General features: G+C 46.0%; 1 protein-coding gene across 1 annotated transcript in view; it reads right to left on the bottom strand.

The window, feature by feature from the left end:
- LOC135901594 (uncharacterized) overlaps positions 1-8,440 on the bottom strand; it is an 8,527-nt gene extending 87 nt beyond the window's left edge. The window contains exons 1-3 of the mRNA XM_065431423.1: positions 8,279-8,440; positions 3,399-3,419; positions 1-760 (exon numbers count right to left, since the gene is read on the bottom strand). The exon at positions 1-760 is cut by the window's left edge and continues 87 nt beyond it. Coding sequence (XP_065287495.1) covers positions 150-760; positions 3,399-3,419; positions 8,279-8,327 — 681 coding nt within the window. The 5' untranslated portion in view covers positions 8,328-8,440 and the 3' untranslated portion in view covers positions 1-149. The remainder of the gene's footprint in view (positions 761-3,398; positions 3,420-8,278) is intronic.
- Between the last annotated feature and the right edge of the window lie 8,833 nt (positions 8,441-17,273).

Below are 17,273 nucleotides of genomic sequence, written 5' to 3'. Positions count from 1 at the left end.
TTACTGCAGTTTCCACACGTGATGTCGGCGCTTTAACGACGCGAGGATAAAGCGAAGTAACGGAGTCGTTTCCGCGTTACAGAGCATAGCGGTATTGTAGAAGACTATACGCGCAGCACACTCCCTGCTTTCAGAGATCGCTTGCGTCTTCAAGGTTTGGGAATGGGCTCGCGCGACAGCGAGCGGTCCAGCGCAACCTTGTAGCTGCTGTAGAAAGTGCTGTACACGACGCCGGCGATGTTGGCGCGGTAGCCCTCGTTGATGCTGCGCAAGTAGGGGTTCAGCGGCCCGAGGCCCGACCACTTGGTGTCCAGGTCGCCGAGACCCGTGATCTGGAAGGAGCGCAGCACGGCCGGCTTGCCCGGCGCCGCAGTGGCCTCCATGTGCGCGTAGCAGGTGCCCACGCGCGACTCGACGCGTACGCGCAGCTGGGGCACCACGCCGTACTTGACGCGCGCGTCGTACACGATGTCCAGGTCGTCGATCAGCAGGTTGCAGGTGACGGTGATGTTGCCGTTGAGCCAGCCGGGCGCCGTGCAGTCGCCGAAGCGGTTGACGCGCGACAGACCGCGCAGGGTGCCGTTCACGAACTTGGCGTGACCGTGGACGGGGATGCCCAGGATGCTGTCCTTGAAGTCAGTCTCGAAAGGCGGCAGATGGAACGGGTCCAGGTCCAGGAAGCGCACTTGCGCTATCATGTCCGTCAGCAGGATGCGATCCATGTAGAAGTTGGAATCCTTTGGGTTTCGCACGTACACATCTGCGCCAGGAGAAGCCGCACTTGTAAAGCGCGCTGCGCCACTGGGCCGTTACTCTGTTCTGAAACAAGCATACTACTGTGAAGAAAAAAAAAGAATGGTCGGCGCGTTCTCAACATTCTGTGGGAAGATCAAATCCTGTTTTTTTTTAAATTTTTAACAGCTCTACGCAGTGCTTGGCAGATAAATCGAAGTAGCTAAATAAAGCGGTAGGGATACCATACTTCCTTGGTGGCGTTACCTTACTGCAGATGGCCCAGCGAGGTGTGACTAGAGTAAACTTTTGGTGTGTATAATACATTCATGAGCCAGATCTTCCTTTATATGTGCCTTATGATTCTCGATTGTGGCTTTCGGCCTCTTTGTTCTTAGCACCCAAATGCACGGAATAATATATTAGAAAATAAAAAAAACTATTCAGCGTAGTCCTTTGAATATCAAGACACGTATGGTAAGTAGCAAATCAATAAAATAAAAGATAAGGACAAAGAAGCAGGGGACTGACAGGACAGGCCGCTGTCAGTTCGCTCCTTGTTTCTACTTGTCTTGTCGCGCTACATAAAGCGTCCATGAATCCACTACAAATTGCCCTCCACCCTTCTGTCCTTTTGAAGTACTACTTCGCAATGATGGCAGAGCAAGTTGATCCTGGATAAATAATAATCATCAGCGAGCAATCTCTTTCTTTTTTGAACGAGTCGAAAGTGAGTTATTCATAAAAACCGGAGCTTTCATGTGGATCAAGAAATATTGGAAAATAAAATACCTATACCTTTCAACAGAGCGTTTGCGATGTGCTCAGTTGTTTCGAGAAGAATAGCAACTGCGTGGAGTCCGCAAACATTTGTTTAACAAATTTTCTAAGTGCAATTAGAAATTGCTATTTATAAAACACAAACAGACTGCAAGCACTTAGCCAAGAGTCGGTTTAACAGCTAAAGGAGGAGGAGGAGACAAAGGAGAGGAAAGACAGGGAGGTTAGCCAGTGCACTTAACAGCTAAATACCAGTGCTTTGACGAGCGGAATTGGTGAAAAATTTTTTAATTAGATCGAGCTTCACCTTTGACAAAGTCCAATTCTTCCAGGGTCCGTTCTCTCGTACGCGATAAGCCGACTAATAAGCGTGCGTCCCTTGCGTGTATGTTCCTTACGAATGTCATACGTATTTTAACTGGGCGACTTCTCCGTGAACTGTTTTTAGTTAAGAAAGGCTGCACACGTGACCTCATGACCTCATACGGGCATGTAATAAGTTGGCGTGCATGGCTAACACGTTCCCTGGACGAGGCCTTCTCGAAACCCGAAAGCGAAAAGAAGCTAGCACATGAGTGCAGTTCATCTGCCAGCTTACTTGCGGAGCAAGTTACGGAAGCTACGCCGTCAGCTGTACACGCCGGGGTCATCAAAGTTGCGCCGACAGTGCTGCAGATGCGCTGCAGTTTGTTGTATCGCGATGACCATGCCACGGTACGTAAACAGTAAAATCACATTGACCGACAACGACAATCGTAATATAATGCAGCGGTAAGCACATAGTGGGTATACATAGTTGGCACATATTGGGCCCGTGGGTGCCAGTATACTATCAGCAACAGCCATAATAACTAATAGTACCTCTGTGTGTGGTGCTGCCGCTATGCTGTCTACCGACTATAGGGTACTTTCGAAAATGACCAACCTGCACGTGTGCAGGAATGAAACCACTCCGGGCCTAGCACGCGGCATAATCGAAAAGTGGATTTTCTGCTTTATTGGGAGGCGCATCCGGGGTACTGTCTCTGAACTCGCCTAGAAAATGAGTAATGGTCGTCGACCGCACCTGCTCCGTTGCATTAACCGCTTGCCGCAGTTGAAACTCTCTTCAGAGGTGCGCAAATTTTCATTCTTATAGAGCCTCTGTATATTCCCCTGACAATTTCACTGTGTCATTGTTCTTCGAGAACTCTGGTTAGAACACACTGGTTCTGACCGATCTTTCAGCTTTCCTTCTTCTAAATCTAGCTTCCTCTCTTTCCCCGACAATGTTCGTTATCTCGCGTGTAGCGAATGCTAAATATACGTATATGTTTACTTTCACGTAAGCTTCTGATGTAATAAATAATAACATACCCTAGAATGTAACCCTTAGTGGATAATGGGTTTATGGAATGGTGCGCCCGCAATTTCAATATACGTGCGGCCAAACGCGTTGCTTGATTAGTACGTACAGAGCTATCGTCATAAGAAATCACATAAAGAAGACACGCGCCGCAAGGATTTGTTTCGACTGCTTAGCGGCCTTGAACCCAGTTGGCATCAATGGTTACTTACGCATTTGGCCGAAATTCAAAGACGGGCTTTACTGCATTATATTTCTTAGTCTCACTAACAGTTCAAAGAGAATGCGAGCAGGAGAGAACGCGCGCCGTGGGAGACGGCAAAAGCGCTCTTTGATGACGTGATGCGTGCAATGGCGAGACAGCCCTGCAGCACACGAACTGCGCATGAGCCACAGTTAGCTTGTCGATACCGGCAGGCGGTGTTGAGAGCACTAGATGTCATAGCTGCCGCACCCACAGCGCTAGCAGGTGGCGCAGTACTAAGGCTCTGAAAAGGACGGAAGAAGATGGTATACTACAGATTCAGTGGTATTGACAAACCTCCAGTGGGCTGTGCGGCCTCTGAAAAAGAAGAAAGCATACAAAACTCCAATTAGTGCGACCTCTGAAAGCAAAGTTATTTCTAGTACACCTCTTACCAGCTATATAAGCCATCAACAGTGGGCGAAAAGGTGAAGCCGTATACTAGAGCTATACGTATTGACAAAGGGGCAAGCCCTTTGCCAAAACGTTGGCTCCGGAAGCGTTTCTTGTTCGACCACTGTTGACCACTTCAAGCTTAAAGATTGGAACATGGGGTGAAAAGGAGCTCAGCACATCCCATAATTCAGTATATGCGAATTATGACATTCGGGAAGGCAAATGAATACACTTGGTTTGGGTGTATTGTGGAAGAAATTGCCGAAAGTATAGTTGGCTGATCGATCTTCCATTATAGCATGAAGTGCTTCTTTTCCCTGCTGTCAGTACCTTTAGAGGGGAATTGCACGATCCAATGAAAGTAATTTTAAATCCAGCAGAAGACATACTGCATCCAACAAAGGTCAACGAAACCGTTTTGAAGCCTGCACAAGTTATGTGTTCCCCAAAGCAACGAACACAATAAAATATAGCTCTGTGGTGGCGTAGGGGGTCTTTGTACCACTTTTGCACCATCTTGGACTTATTTCCCTCCTTCAATCCTTCATTCAGCATCACACCTGGAATCTTCTACTTTGGTTACGAATCGTATATCTCTGTAAAGTTGCTCTTTTCATCTTGACATTGACAGCTCTGTGATCTGTATTAAATTACCAACGTTTGTTCTATACGCTTTACACTATCTCGCCTATGGAACAGGGGCCCGAAGGCCCATCGAGCTGCGTCAGATCAGGTTCTACCTTGGACTCCTCCATTTCTTGTAAACAGACTCAAATTAATTTTAAAAAAGGACGTGTTGCATCCTAGAATAGGTTGCCGAACTGCTGCTTACAACTGACGCTTTGGCCGCTCAGCTATTGCTCCAACACATGCGCACTTTATGTGTGGTTTGGAGAGTTAGATGCAGCCTTTGAGAGCTGAGACAACAACGCCCTCATTTCGGGCGTCCTGATATGAGAGGGGCGGGTCACGATCGAGGGAATGGACCAGGGAACCTGAGCAACGCATTGCCCATTTCGGTAATGAGGAGGTTGGTGCCTGCTCGAACAGTACGTACGGCGACGATCCAGGTCGTCTTCGTTATGTAAGCTCTCCTGAGACCCTGCAGCGCAGCGTCTAAACGTGGATTAAGAAACCCAATCCGAAGTTTGCGATGAATATAGCCCGGCTAGTAAAACTGCTGATCAGTATGTTTCCCTCGTATCTAGAGTCCACCCGTCACGTCTATAGACACTCATCGACGATGTGGGCAACTTGTGGAAGACAGAGAATAATATACGTGTGCTTATGGGGCACAAAAAGTGAAGCAATATTTCATGATTAAAAGTAGTTACTTGTACGGAATAGACCAACAATTTTCGTTTGTTTGTATGTTTCTTTCTGCAAGGTAGTTTTCAATAAAGGAAGCACATGCACATAAAAGGCGCGCAGTCACAGGAGGCCGGGAAGTTGCAATTCAAGTTCTTTAACTGGAAAGGGCGGGCGCTGCGGTCACACCGCAATTCATTGGCTATTTTTCTTCCCTACGTTACGACAAGGAGCGCATTGTGGCCTTTTTCGATCCTGGATCGGAGGGATGTTGCCGCAAAAGCTGGTATGCAGGATAGGTCGGTGGTACTGCAGATTTGACATGTCGCAAATATCCGAACTTTACGCATGTTATAGCCGAACTTTGCCTCACAGTTGCGCGTTTGACATGTGAACTTTAAGAAATTTGTTCGATATACAACTACAGTAGACTCACTCTGGTTGGATATATCGAAATCATCAGTGTTGCTGCTCATGCCTGTAGCCAAGAGTTATTTTTCTTTATCAAAGCTGCTGTCCAGACAAGTAGGTCGATCATTTTTTCAAGTATACCTTATGCAATGGGATTGAGTGACTTGGTTCGGGTCCACTGACACTCCTGCCACATTTTATACGCAAATATGTGTTTATAAATAAATATGCTGGCCTACGAAATAAGAGCCAACGTCACGGAGAAAACCGGATGCATGGACGTCGACGCAGTGCTCCTGCGATGACACTAATTCGAAAATATAGGTAGCAGGTGTGTAACGTTAACAATGTATCTGCCCACTCCTAAATGGTTGAACCGGCAAAATACAGATATTTTTATCGCTCGCTCGATCGGCGGATCTAGATCAGCCTCGAGGGGGCTGCTCTGAATACGTATCTCATCAAAAACATACACTGTAGAGAAGAGGCGAAGGGGAATCGACGCGGGGAAATGGAGTACTACTGCACACTCAGTGTTGCCAGCGTTGAAGGCCTGGCATGTAACCGGAGGTGGGCAGGGCAGCCCAGGGCCTTCCCTCTGGATGCGCCAGTGGCTCGGTCCTGTTACTGTCTGTTTCTGATGATAACCTATGGGATGCTGCGACGAAAGCCGAAAAGAAGCAGTTTGGAATCGAACCATTCCGGCTTTTCCGTCACGGCAACGGTGTACAGTTACCGTTGCCATAGCGACAACGGTAGCTTCTGGAGAGGGCGTGTGCTGAGCGCAAAAGTATGATAACCACAGCTGGTTCTTAGTAAGATAAGCAGGGTTTCACGTAACTATAACCAAACCGTTTTTGAAGAAAAATACATCGTAGGTGAACCTGACCAGCAGCATAGTTTTCGCAGTCGTACTGAGATGCTTGGAGAAGGAGGAGTGTTGCTGCTTGCTGCAGTGGCCTAGCCTCGCAAAAGTTTCCAGCAATTGCTCCCCCTGAGTGCCACTTATCAAGTTAATTAGGGTCTGAAGTACCTCACAGGTACAACACAAGGCAAGGTAAGTGTACAACACAAGGCACCTGGTAAGTGACACAAGGGAAGGCTAATGGCGATGACGGATTTAAACGGGCGCAGCAGACTCCCCCTGAGTGCCACTTATCAAGTTAATTAGGGTCTGAAGTACCTCACAGGTACAACACAAGGCAAGGTAAGTGTACAACACAAGGCACCTGGTAAGTTAATTAAGTTAATCAAGTTAATTAAGTTAATCAAGTTAATTAGGGTCTGAAGTACCTCACAGGTACAACACAAGGCAAGGTAAGTGTACAACACAAGGCACCTGGTAAGTGACACAAGGGAAGGCTAATGGCGAGGACGGATTTAAACGGGCGCAGCAGACTGGTCGCCCGGCTATCTCACGGCACGGCTCACCATTCACACTCCAGCCCAGGATCTTGGAGGTATTTGATGAGGAGCCGAAACGCCTCCTTCCTAAATATCCAGTTTCCTCGAGAAAACAAAAGCGCTTGTATCGGGAGCCACTTTGCGCTTCAGTCCATCTATTACCGCTACACGTTCTTCTTCAAATTCAGGACAGCCTAACATTGGTTGACATCATCAACTTTCTTTAGCCGCTTAGTTCGCTAAAGATTGAGACAAATTATGCGAATGTTTAAAAGTTCATTTGAGAGAATAAGTTTATTTATTAACGTACAGTGTCTGCATGAACGCCCAGTGAAGTTCGTTTTATTAAGCTATTATATACGTGGTTCTTTTCATGGTTTTGAAGAAAGTTCGCAATATACGAAACGATTACGTCACCACGCTCTTGCGCACCCGTATTGTAGCGCTCTCAATAGCGCGTCTAAAGAACCAAGCCCACTGTCCACCGCAAGGAAGCGATCGGCCTAGGCCAACCCGCGTATATAAAAGAGTCACGTGAGCAACTTTGTAAAGGTGGACCCCGTTCGCTAATGATAACCGACAGCTCGGCGCTGAAATGCCGAATGAAACATAGTGCCCCGCTTCTTCGACCGCCATTGTGCAGGTTTGTTTTGTTGAAAACGTACTTCGGGAAACTGCAATCAGGGATGCTATTCTGTAGCGACGCTTTTTGCGATGCTCAGGGCGCATCGCGATTTTCGCGCTTCGTCGGTAATCAGAACGGCGCTCCGCTCGCGTTATCAGTGGGATCAGCTGGCCGTGAGCGGTGGATCATAAGACTGACATGTCTCATTTCCGCTCATGATTCGAGTGGAAAGCATCGCTACAATATAGCCGCCTTGGTACGCGAACAAACTAGCAGCGATGCCATTTATTTCGCATTTCGCGAGCTTTCTTCGCAGCTCGGAAAAAAGTACCACATAAGAAATAACTTTATAAGAACAACTGCATTGATTGTGTCTGAACGCACTCTACCACTTTTTCAAGTACAACTGTATGACCAAAAGAACATATAATTCGAAATTTACATAACTGATCTTGATTTCGAAAACTAAGCGCACAAGTATTCCGGTAGCTGAACAACTCGGAAACAATATGGCCTTGGTGACATCACGGCGTATATCGCTTTTTGCAAAGTTTAGTTTGATTAAATTACGTGAAACCTTCTATATATTTCAGGTAACGCAAGCGATCTAAACGCAGAATAATCTATGTTGGCTCTTATGTTTCCCCTCTGCAGCACATGGTATCGCAACTAGACAGCCGCTAACCAGAAATGCTTGGCACCCGAAATCATATTATGCGTAACGTAAAGGCTTGGGTTGCATCATTCAGCAGACAATGAATTTAACCGTCGGCATACCATGCTTAAATAGAAATCAGACGTTAGAACGTGTTTCTTCAGTTGAATTGTATTTCTGGCGCTGAGTCATGCAAGGAGAATGAGCTAGGACTACACGTGCACTATGTCGCTTGCGCCACACCCAGAGGATTTCTCAGCGTCTGTATGCATGCGCATGGCAAAACTGCACTTACTTGGCCACGTATAGAGCTTAATAAGCTTTTTTGAATGTTGCAACTAAGTAGTTATGTAGTTACTACTCAGTGAGAATGCTTACGTAGCCGGAATGGCGCCCAGCACAGGAGGAAAAACCAGACGGCGTTCATCTTGCAGACTGTACGCGGACCGCACTGTGCACCGTAGTGAGCTGCTGGCTGAGAAAGACGCAGGCTTCCGGTCGCGGCCAAGGGAAGGCTCAGGTTGTCCCTCTGCGTCCGGTGTCAACGTGATGCGGGCCGCACATCTATCCCACGAGAACCATTGTGCGTGCCGTGCAGAACATTGTGGCATCCGTCCAGAGACCGCGGTTGGCGTGGGGCTCTCACAGCTTAGGCCTGGCGCCTTTCGACGGGAAGGAGGCGGCCCATCGTTAGCCGACATTCTTGGCCTGCAGGCAGCCGAGAAACACGAGGAAAGATAGGCTTCTCGCCGCATACTTCACATGAGGAATGGGGCCTCGAGGTGCAGCCAAGAAACACTATATGCTCACCAGAAAGACACACCCTTAGGGTGCAGTGAGTGATGTATAGCTAGGCGCCCTAAGTGCTCCTCCCTCGAGGAGTGCAAACGCTTTTTCGCGTTCCAACCTAGGCAAGAATTTCGTAATACAGTCGTCCACACTTCTGTCTGGAGCGCTCGAGGACGGGGCTCCAGAGAAAAGATGGTGTAGCAACACAGCAAGTTCAAGGTACCGGGGTGATTACTGCATGAGCTGGTCACAAGCTTTGTCTCTCAAAGCTGCCTGCGACGGAGATATACCAATTTCTTTGCATCGCAGCGCACTGATTCAATGCTCTGGGTAGAAATGTGGATATAAATGCACTACCTCTGCTACTGTCTTGTTCTGAACTGCCACGGCACGGGAAAACGACCCTTTCACTATGTACCGCGGGTGTTTCACGTAACTAGAAGCAAATTTTAAAAAATGGAATGGTACACCTTAGACGAATGAAACCAACATATATTATTTTTACCTGTTACAAAGAATATTTTCGAAGTGCAATTATTTAGCTAATTAATTAAGTTAATTATGCGAAATTTTAGGTATCGCTTGTATAAGGCATAAGTCGTTTCTGAAGAGTTCTGAAGCGGGCTCAGAAACAACAAATGTAGTTGTTTTCTTGCCATTCTTTGTTTTCTTGCAAGGTTCTTTTTCTTTTCAGGCTCTGAAAAAGCCCGCGAATAATGACAAAATTAGAGCAGAAATTTTGCACTGGAGATTTGCCACATGCGTACCATTCTTTGGAATAATTACTAATGAAGCTTTTTGTGCTGTACCCTTGAAACCAAGACTGCCGTATGTTAACAGATAAGCAACTCCAAAGAATACTACGCGTGCGCACTAGACGATCTCCCCTCCTTCGTAAGGGGTCCCTGTTGTTGTAGTGCTCTTTCTCTCGCACAATTGGCCCACCCTCGCCTGAGTTCCAACGCGTCCCCTTCAGAAGCGTCGTAATCCACTCGCTGCTTGCGTTTTTCGGGCGTACCTTCGTTACGAGCTGCGTTTCGTCTCCCGACGTCGGGTGCACCGGTCGCGTGTCGAGAAAATTTTAACAAAAGCGTGGGCTTTGGCATAGAGTTCCCTACAGTAATTGCTAGAGGAAACTCTGGCAATGCGATCGTTCAACCACCATGGGAATGATGGCTTGCACATTTTTCCTTCCTCCATTTTTGTACATAAATATGTCGGATCTTCGCGCTTGTGGCTTTGGCCGTTCTTATGGCTTTGTTTATTGCACATTGTCTGCCTTCACTGTCCTAAATTTCCCAGCAACCTACACTTTTCTAAATGCAGAAGACTCCACGAACACGCACAATTGCTACTAAGTGCAACGGTTCAGCCTGTCGAGGTGTTAAAATCGAAAAGGCGCCAAGCGTCTCAACGCGCCGACTTGCCCGCGAGAAATTCATAAGGGTGTTCTATACCTCTCGTCGTCGCATGCGTCCGTAGCGTAGTGATTTCAATATAGGGCTTCTGTGCCATAAGTCCTACGTTCGAATGCTGCCGCCTGAAAATATTTCGTGCTTATTTATTTATTCATAACACAGTACTTTGTCGAAAATTATAAGTTTACAAAGTCAGTGACGAAGCCATTTTAAGGACGAAGTTTTAGGCAAATCCACGTAGTAACCATCATTCCCACAGTCATCATTCCCAACCCGGCTGTACTGGCTGAACCGGCCCGCCTGCGGCTCCCGTAGACACTGCCGCAAGAGTTCCCTCTAGTAATTATTGTATGAAACTCTATTGCCTTTGAGTGGATGTGTGTCGGCGCCTAGCAGCTTTCTGACAAAATACCGCGTTGGAGGTTCATACGCCCACAAGTAGGTGGCAGTAAGCGTACAAAAGATTGGAGCCTATGACAACGTAGACCGCAACACTTCGTGGGTTATTCTGGAAGGGGAAGGCTTAGGTGACGATTGTCTACAGCTTTTGAGAGAGATTTACCTAGAAAATACCGTTTGCGTTGAATGGGAAGGAATGAGGAGCGAGGAGAAAGTTGATATCAACAAGGGACTGTGGCAGGGGTGTTCTTTATCCCCATTGCTGTTTATGATGTACATGGTGAAGATGGAGAGGGCGCTAGAAGGAAGCAATATCGGGTTTAATCTCTCATACAAACAGGCGGGTACAATAGTAGAGCAGCAGCTTCCAGGTTTATTTTATGCGGACGACGTTGTGTTGCTAGCTAACAAGCAAAGTGATTTGCAACGTCTGCCTAATATCTGTGGACAGGAAGGCTACAATTTAGGTTTGAAATTTAGTGTTAGAAAATCAGATGTTATGGTATACAATGAAAACAGTGAACAGACAGTGGCAATACAGGGCCAGGAAATACCTCGGGTAAGAGAATATAACTATACCTTGCTATATGGATAAACGAAGGCAATAGAGATATGGAAACACAGGGAAAAAACAATAACAGTGAAGGGGAAGAGAAATGCAGCCATGATGAAGCACAGAGCGCTATGGAGATACAATAGGTACGAGGTGCTGCGGGGTATGTGGAAAGTGTAATGGTTCCAGGACTTACTTTTGGAAATGCGGTCTTTTGCTTTAAATCAGAGGTGCAATCAGGACTCGATGGGAACCAAAGGTCAATGGGACGCCTCGCATTGGGCGCTCACGGGAAGACTACAAATGAAGCTGTGCACGGTGATATGGGCTGGACTAATTTTGAAGTGAGGGAAGCTCAAAGTAAAATTGAGTATGAAGAACGACTGAGGAATATGGAAGAAAGTAAATGGGCTGGGAGAGTGTTTAGGTATCTGTACAGGAAAAACATTGGTTCATAGTGGAGGAAAAGAACTAGGAAGTTTATCAGCAAGTATGCGGCCTATAACGTGGGCAACAAGCAACAAAGAACGTCAAGCGGAAAGTCAGAGAGGCTGAAATAATCTCATGAGTGGCGGCAATGGAAAAGAAACCTGCCATGAGTAACTACTTAAGAGGAAAAAACGAAATAAAGAAAGAAACAATTTATGATAACTCAAAGGGAAGCTCATATTACTTTTCGAAGCGAGATCGGGATGCCTTAGCACACGCACCTATAAAGCGAGATATAAGAAGGAAGAAGAAGCATGTGCTTGCTGTGGTAAAGCTAGGGAAACGATGGCGCATGTTTTATTAGAATGTGAAGACGTCTGCCCACTGGTCGATTTAGACCACTGGCCTCCTCGAAGCCCTTGGGTTCAGCGAGAGCAGTGGAGAAGTAAACATGTCCGCAATAGAGATTAGTAAGAGGCGATTGGAAGATTGGCGGTAGAAAAGTAGGGAAACGACAAAAAACGGAGACGTACAAAAGCAAAGTTCGCAATAGGGTATCAGAAAAAATTTGGTTGTGGGAGTTCATAAGGCTTTTTCTTCTTGTTTTTTTCTTTTTTAACCTAGGTAGGACATTAGGCAGTATGTTCCCACCGGTCCGTTTTAGAGGGGGCGCTAATAGCATCTATTGTTCCAATGTGCATTCACAGAAATTCATCTATTCAAGCCTAGATGGCGCTACGGTTTTTTTCTTTTTTAGGACACAAAATGGAAGTACGAAAGGAACGGAATAGAAAATGACCCCGCTCACCTAGCCAAAGAATGCTACGTATTAGAATAAATGGCACCCCGGCGCTCTTGCGCGTATGGTTGGAAGCGCTTTCAATCGTGTTTAGAAAGAAGCCCGCATGGACGTCGCAAAAGAAGAAAAAACAAGCTTCCACGGCGTTCATGCGTACATCTGCGCCTTCGTCTTGAAGATCAAAATCCGCGTGGTCCTTAATAATACGAGAAAGCCTGGCGCTGAACGCGGATGCAAAAACACACTTGTCGGCATTTTTTTTTTTTCATGCGGCAGGCCTGCGTGTGTGTCTATCCCTGCTAGCGCCTGTGCGCGTATGCACCTTTCTGTGTCGGTCCAGTTCAGAGAACGCCAATGCACTTCTCTGAAAAGTTCGGGAACTTATATCTCGAAACAGGTGTCATCTTGAAAATTCGTTCCAGACCCGCCTTGCGAACTTCACGGCTACAATTTGTAAATCGCAGTATGGGTCCTAATGTAATAATTAAAAACTTAATTAGTGAATATTTATTAATTAGTCAATTTTGGGTCTCAATATTTTGTCCAAGTATTGTCCGCCGCTTCGAGTAGACGAGCTCATGAACTAGAATTGGGATATCTGTCACAGGCAACTTTTAAAGATTTTTGAAAATGTTCGCTGAAACACCCTGTATATATGTTCTGTCACCGAAGGCTGCCAGCACTAGCATACGCTTCTCCGACGAAAATGTGTGACTAGACGGACGTGTCCATTGAAACGCATCACTGAACTAAGAAAACGTTCATTTTCCTTGCGCAAAGAATAAGAAACGGCTATCAAAATCGGCACTAACAGCCCATGCAGCGTCCCGGGTCGGCGGTTCGTTGAGGACTTTTTTCGAAGTTAAACTACCGGTCGCAAAAGAAAATCGGTGTTGTGGCATTTCCAAGCATACTATTGAATACGGACAACAACTTTTTTTTCTTTTTGATACAGGCGTAAGGTTCAATTGCGGAGCAATAGCACATCTACCATGTCTGTGCGAGGCGTCTCTCTGTAAAACTAAAGCTGCGCCTGGATCTTGACATGGCAAATTATCCACACCCTACCATGTGCTGGCATGGCATAATTTTTAGGAAGAGAACAATGTGCGAAGTTGTGAAGGACAGTGGTATATGTTTTTGCTGATACGATTCGGCAATAACATTGAGCAGAATCTGGGCTGTCTTTGTTTTGAATGTTTCATAAAATGCTACTCCTAGGCGGTCAGGCCCAGGTGCCTTGCCTGGCCCTGACGCAATGGTGCATCTATTGCGTTCTCTATTTCTTTCACAGAAATGGTTGTTCCAGACGCGTTATTTCTTCTTCATCCAGCTTCGGCACTAATGACAGAAATTTTGCTTTAAAGCCCCCTGTAACAGTGCGCGGTTGACCGAGCGATTCTTGGAAATGATCAGTGACGACGCGTTTGATAACATTGGCGTCCGCCGAAACGTCATTCCCGCTTTTTATTTGCCGTATTTCCTTATTGCAAGCGTATCGTTTTTCGTCCGGTAACGCACGTGTTGTGGGCATTTCACCGGCCCACAGCTTTTCGGCCCGTGCACGAATAACCACCGCTATGTACTTAATTGTTTGTATCAATTCTTTCCATTTGAATTTTTATGCTTCTTAGTTCGTTGCTATAAGTGCCTGGTTGGGAGCGTTCTATATCCGTAAGGAATTCAAGTTGTTCACCAAGCAGTGTTTCGTTTCGTTTGTCTTCATACCGTAATGGGTTACTTCTTTCGATCCATGGCTTTCATTTTTACTGCTTGCTTAAAATCCTCCCACTCTACGCTGACACCTAAAGATTGCACTGCGAGTAGCTTCTTTAGCTTCTCATCTACATCCACAACGAAACCTTCATCCTCCATAAATTTCGGATTAAGTTTCCAACGTTCCCACTTGAAGTACTTTTCGTTTTCTTTTTTACCAAAGGTTGCAATAACTAAACAGTGTTCACTGAAGCACCTGAAAAGCGTCAGTTGGTGGAGTCTTATCGCCCGATAAGCCTTACCAACGTCGACTATAAGATATTTATGAAGATGTTGGCCAAACGATTGCGGGGTGTGATAACGAGGCTGGTTGGCCCGCATCAGACCTGTGGTATTAAGGGTAGAAGCATCGCCACGAACGTACACATAGCTCAAAGTGTGCTACATTGTTTTGATATATTTGGTGAGCGAGTGGCTATGATGCAACTAAATCTCGCTAAAGCCTTCGACCGTGTTTCCCACGATGCGCTCTTCCCCATATTAGAGCATTCCAACGTATATGAAGCGTAATAACAGACGGTGTCAGGATGGCACATGCTAACTGCTTAACTCGGGTCATTGTAAACGGGGACCTGACAGACAGCTTGCAATTTTCTTTCTTCGAATTCTGCCTTTCAAGTTTGTTCTGTTTCTTTTTCGTTTTTTTTTTTATGGAGCGCATCGGGAGATTTCATGGGTGAGTCGCCTAAGAATGCCAACCCGTTAAAGCCTTCGCCTTTTCTGACAGATTTCTAACCAGATGTTGCACATCACATTTGCTTGGTCTTGCTTGCGAGCGTGTGATGGCACAGTGTGGTCAACTGCTCTAAAATACACGTCTGATCTGTACTCGGGTACTCTGAGTGCTGAGCACAACGTCGAGTTTACCTGCTTGACTTTCTGCAGAAACCGATGGCTGTGTGCTGCAATAGGTCACATCGGGTAAAAACGTTCGTCATTTAATCAGGATACTTTTGTATGACGTTTTGTAGCCTTGGCTTTTTGCATTTTTTGGCAGTTGCTTCTTCTGTCTTCTCCCAAGCAATTGAGAACGACAGCAATAACAAACATAAACTACACCTCCTCAACGCTGTCAAGATCTTCCGCGACAAATCATGCCTGCACAACGTTCGTTTGGGGCGAAGACTGCATTGCAAGAGTCTGACGACGCCGTCGTAGAAGCCTATGTTTACACGCCAATAGCGGAAACTCAAGAGGTGGTATTGATATTTTTTATACTGCCGACAGGCTTACCCAGGGTGATCACATTCAAGTTTTATGAAATTTAAAAAAATAGCCTGTTGCATATAACATAGCGGGATTATTCAGAGACGCGGACACCACTTGCCCAAGGTCAATTCATTAACAAAAATCCACTAATTACCTTTTGAATTAGTTATTATACTGTATATAGTGCAATTTACAAATTGTAGCCGGTGATTTTGCAAGGCGTATTCATATGGAATAAATTTCCAGAATGCCGCCAGTTTGAAGATATGCGCCATCGAACTTGTGTTAAAAGTGCACTGTTGTGCCACTTACTTTTTTCACAAAACGCTCTTTTATGCATTGAAGCACAAAAGTAACTGGAACGCCCATTTATTTCGATCCACACTTTGGGAAATATCTCGAAACTAGTGTCGTCCTGGAAATTAATCTCAAGTGGATACGTCTTGCAAGCTCATCGGCTACAATTAGTAAATTGCAGTATGTGCCCTAAGGTAGTGAATTAAGAACTTAATTAGTGAATTTTTGTTAATTCGTTGAACCTGTTTTTCGATTTCTCATGCTAGTGATGTCCGCCTCTTCGAATAATCCAGCTCAAGGACACCAATTATGATATCTGCCACAGGTGATTTTTAAAAGATTATAGAAAAGCTTAAAAGTGATCACCCCGTATATTGTGCGCGTGGTCGAGAGCTGCCGCGTGTGGTTTTGGTTGCTCGTCGTAGCGTCACTAATTGTGTCGTTTCTTCCTTCTTGCCCGATTGGAGAAGCCCACAGAATGCGCTCAACTTATGGTATTCCTGGAATGCAGATATTTGTTGCCCTTGCTATCGCTTCACAAAAATGGCGTCCGCACCATGGCCTATATCCAAAGATCCCCCGATGGCACTGATTCAATGCAGACCCATTTGCAAACATCAAGAAGCTGTTGTTGTGGAGGATCGCCCCTCAGACCGCGCGTATCTACTTAATCTACATAATCTACTGTTTTATGGGGGGCGTGGAACCGGCGACATGGCATCAACCCTTATGTATTGCTTACTGCCTTCGCAGATTCGCCTCATGAACGTTTTTGTGTCACGCTGTGCTTCGGCATCAGCGTATGTAGGCGGTGAAGCCCGACTGGAAGTGAACTGCGATGGATTGACTTTTACGTGGCTCTGGGACCAACAGACGTGCCCGGCGTTCACTGAATCTGATTTCTTCCCATTTCACGAATGGCAACTATGCGCCCTGGGAAACGCTGGCGGTATGCTTCAGCTACAAAAGCCTCGAAGCGACTCTACGATGACGGGGTTTGGAACCGGCGACATGGCATCAACCCTTATGTATTGCTTACTGCTTTCGCAGGTTAGTCACTAGCACTATTCTTCGATGAATGTTTGCATTGTTGTGCGGGTTCCACCCCAAACTCTGTTTTCCTTGTGTTCAAAGCAGTGAAGTCGCGCACGGTACTCGTAAGACGTCAGTTTAGTGTTTGGAGGCATTCCGGTTTCTATTTGCTCATTTTGTTACTGTGCGGTGGCGATAGAGAGTCGAACCTAGGGCCCGATACTGCACGGTTTGAACGATTATTCGAAGGTCAAAACACAATATTGAAAAATCTGTCAGCAATGGAGAACAAGTTCCCCGCTGAAATGGAAAAACTGAAGGCTCGTGTTGTGTCATCAGAGGAAGCAATCACAGGTGTGGGTGATATTCGTTTAACACTGGCTAGCGTTGAGGCATACCAGCGTTAGAATCAGGCAACATTGTTGGCTTTTGGTTCAAAAATTGGTGGTATTGAGAATAGTCAAAGGCGGGATAATCTACTTTTTTATAGTCTTGAAGATAGGGATACTGGCGAAAACGCAACTAAATCAAGTGAACTTGTCTCGAACGTGTGCAGCACGAAACTGGAACTTAATGCTGTTGGAATTGAGCGCGCTCGCAGGATAGGAACTTATCGTGCACGTAAAGCGCGCCCAATCACAGCGAAGTTTTCCTTTTTCGAAGAACGCCAAC

This window comes from Dermacentor albipictus, chromosome 1, assembly GCF_038994185.2.
Source record: "Dermacentor albipictus isolate Rhodes 1998 colony chromosome 1, USDA_Dalb.pri_finalv2, whole genome shotgun sequence".
NCBI lineage: Eukaryota > Metazoa > Arthropoda > Arachnida > Ixodida > Ixodidae > Dermacentor > Dermacentor albipictus.
The sequence above is the reverse complement of the archived record's forward strand: the minus strand, read 5'-3'. Positions and strand labels throughout refer to the sequence as shown.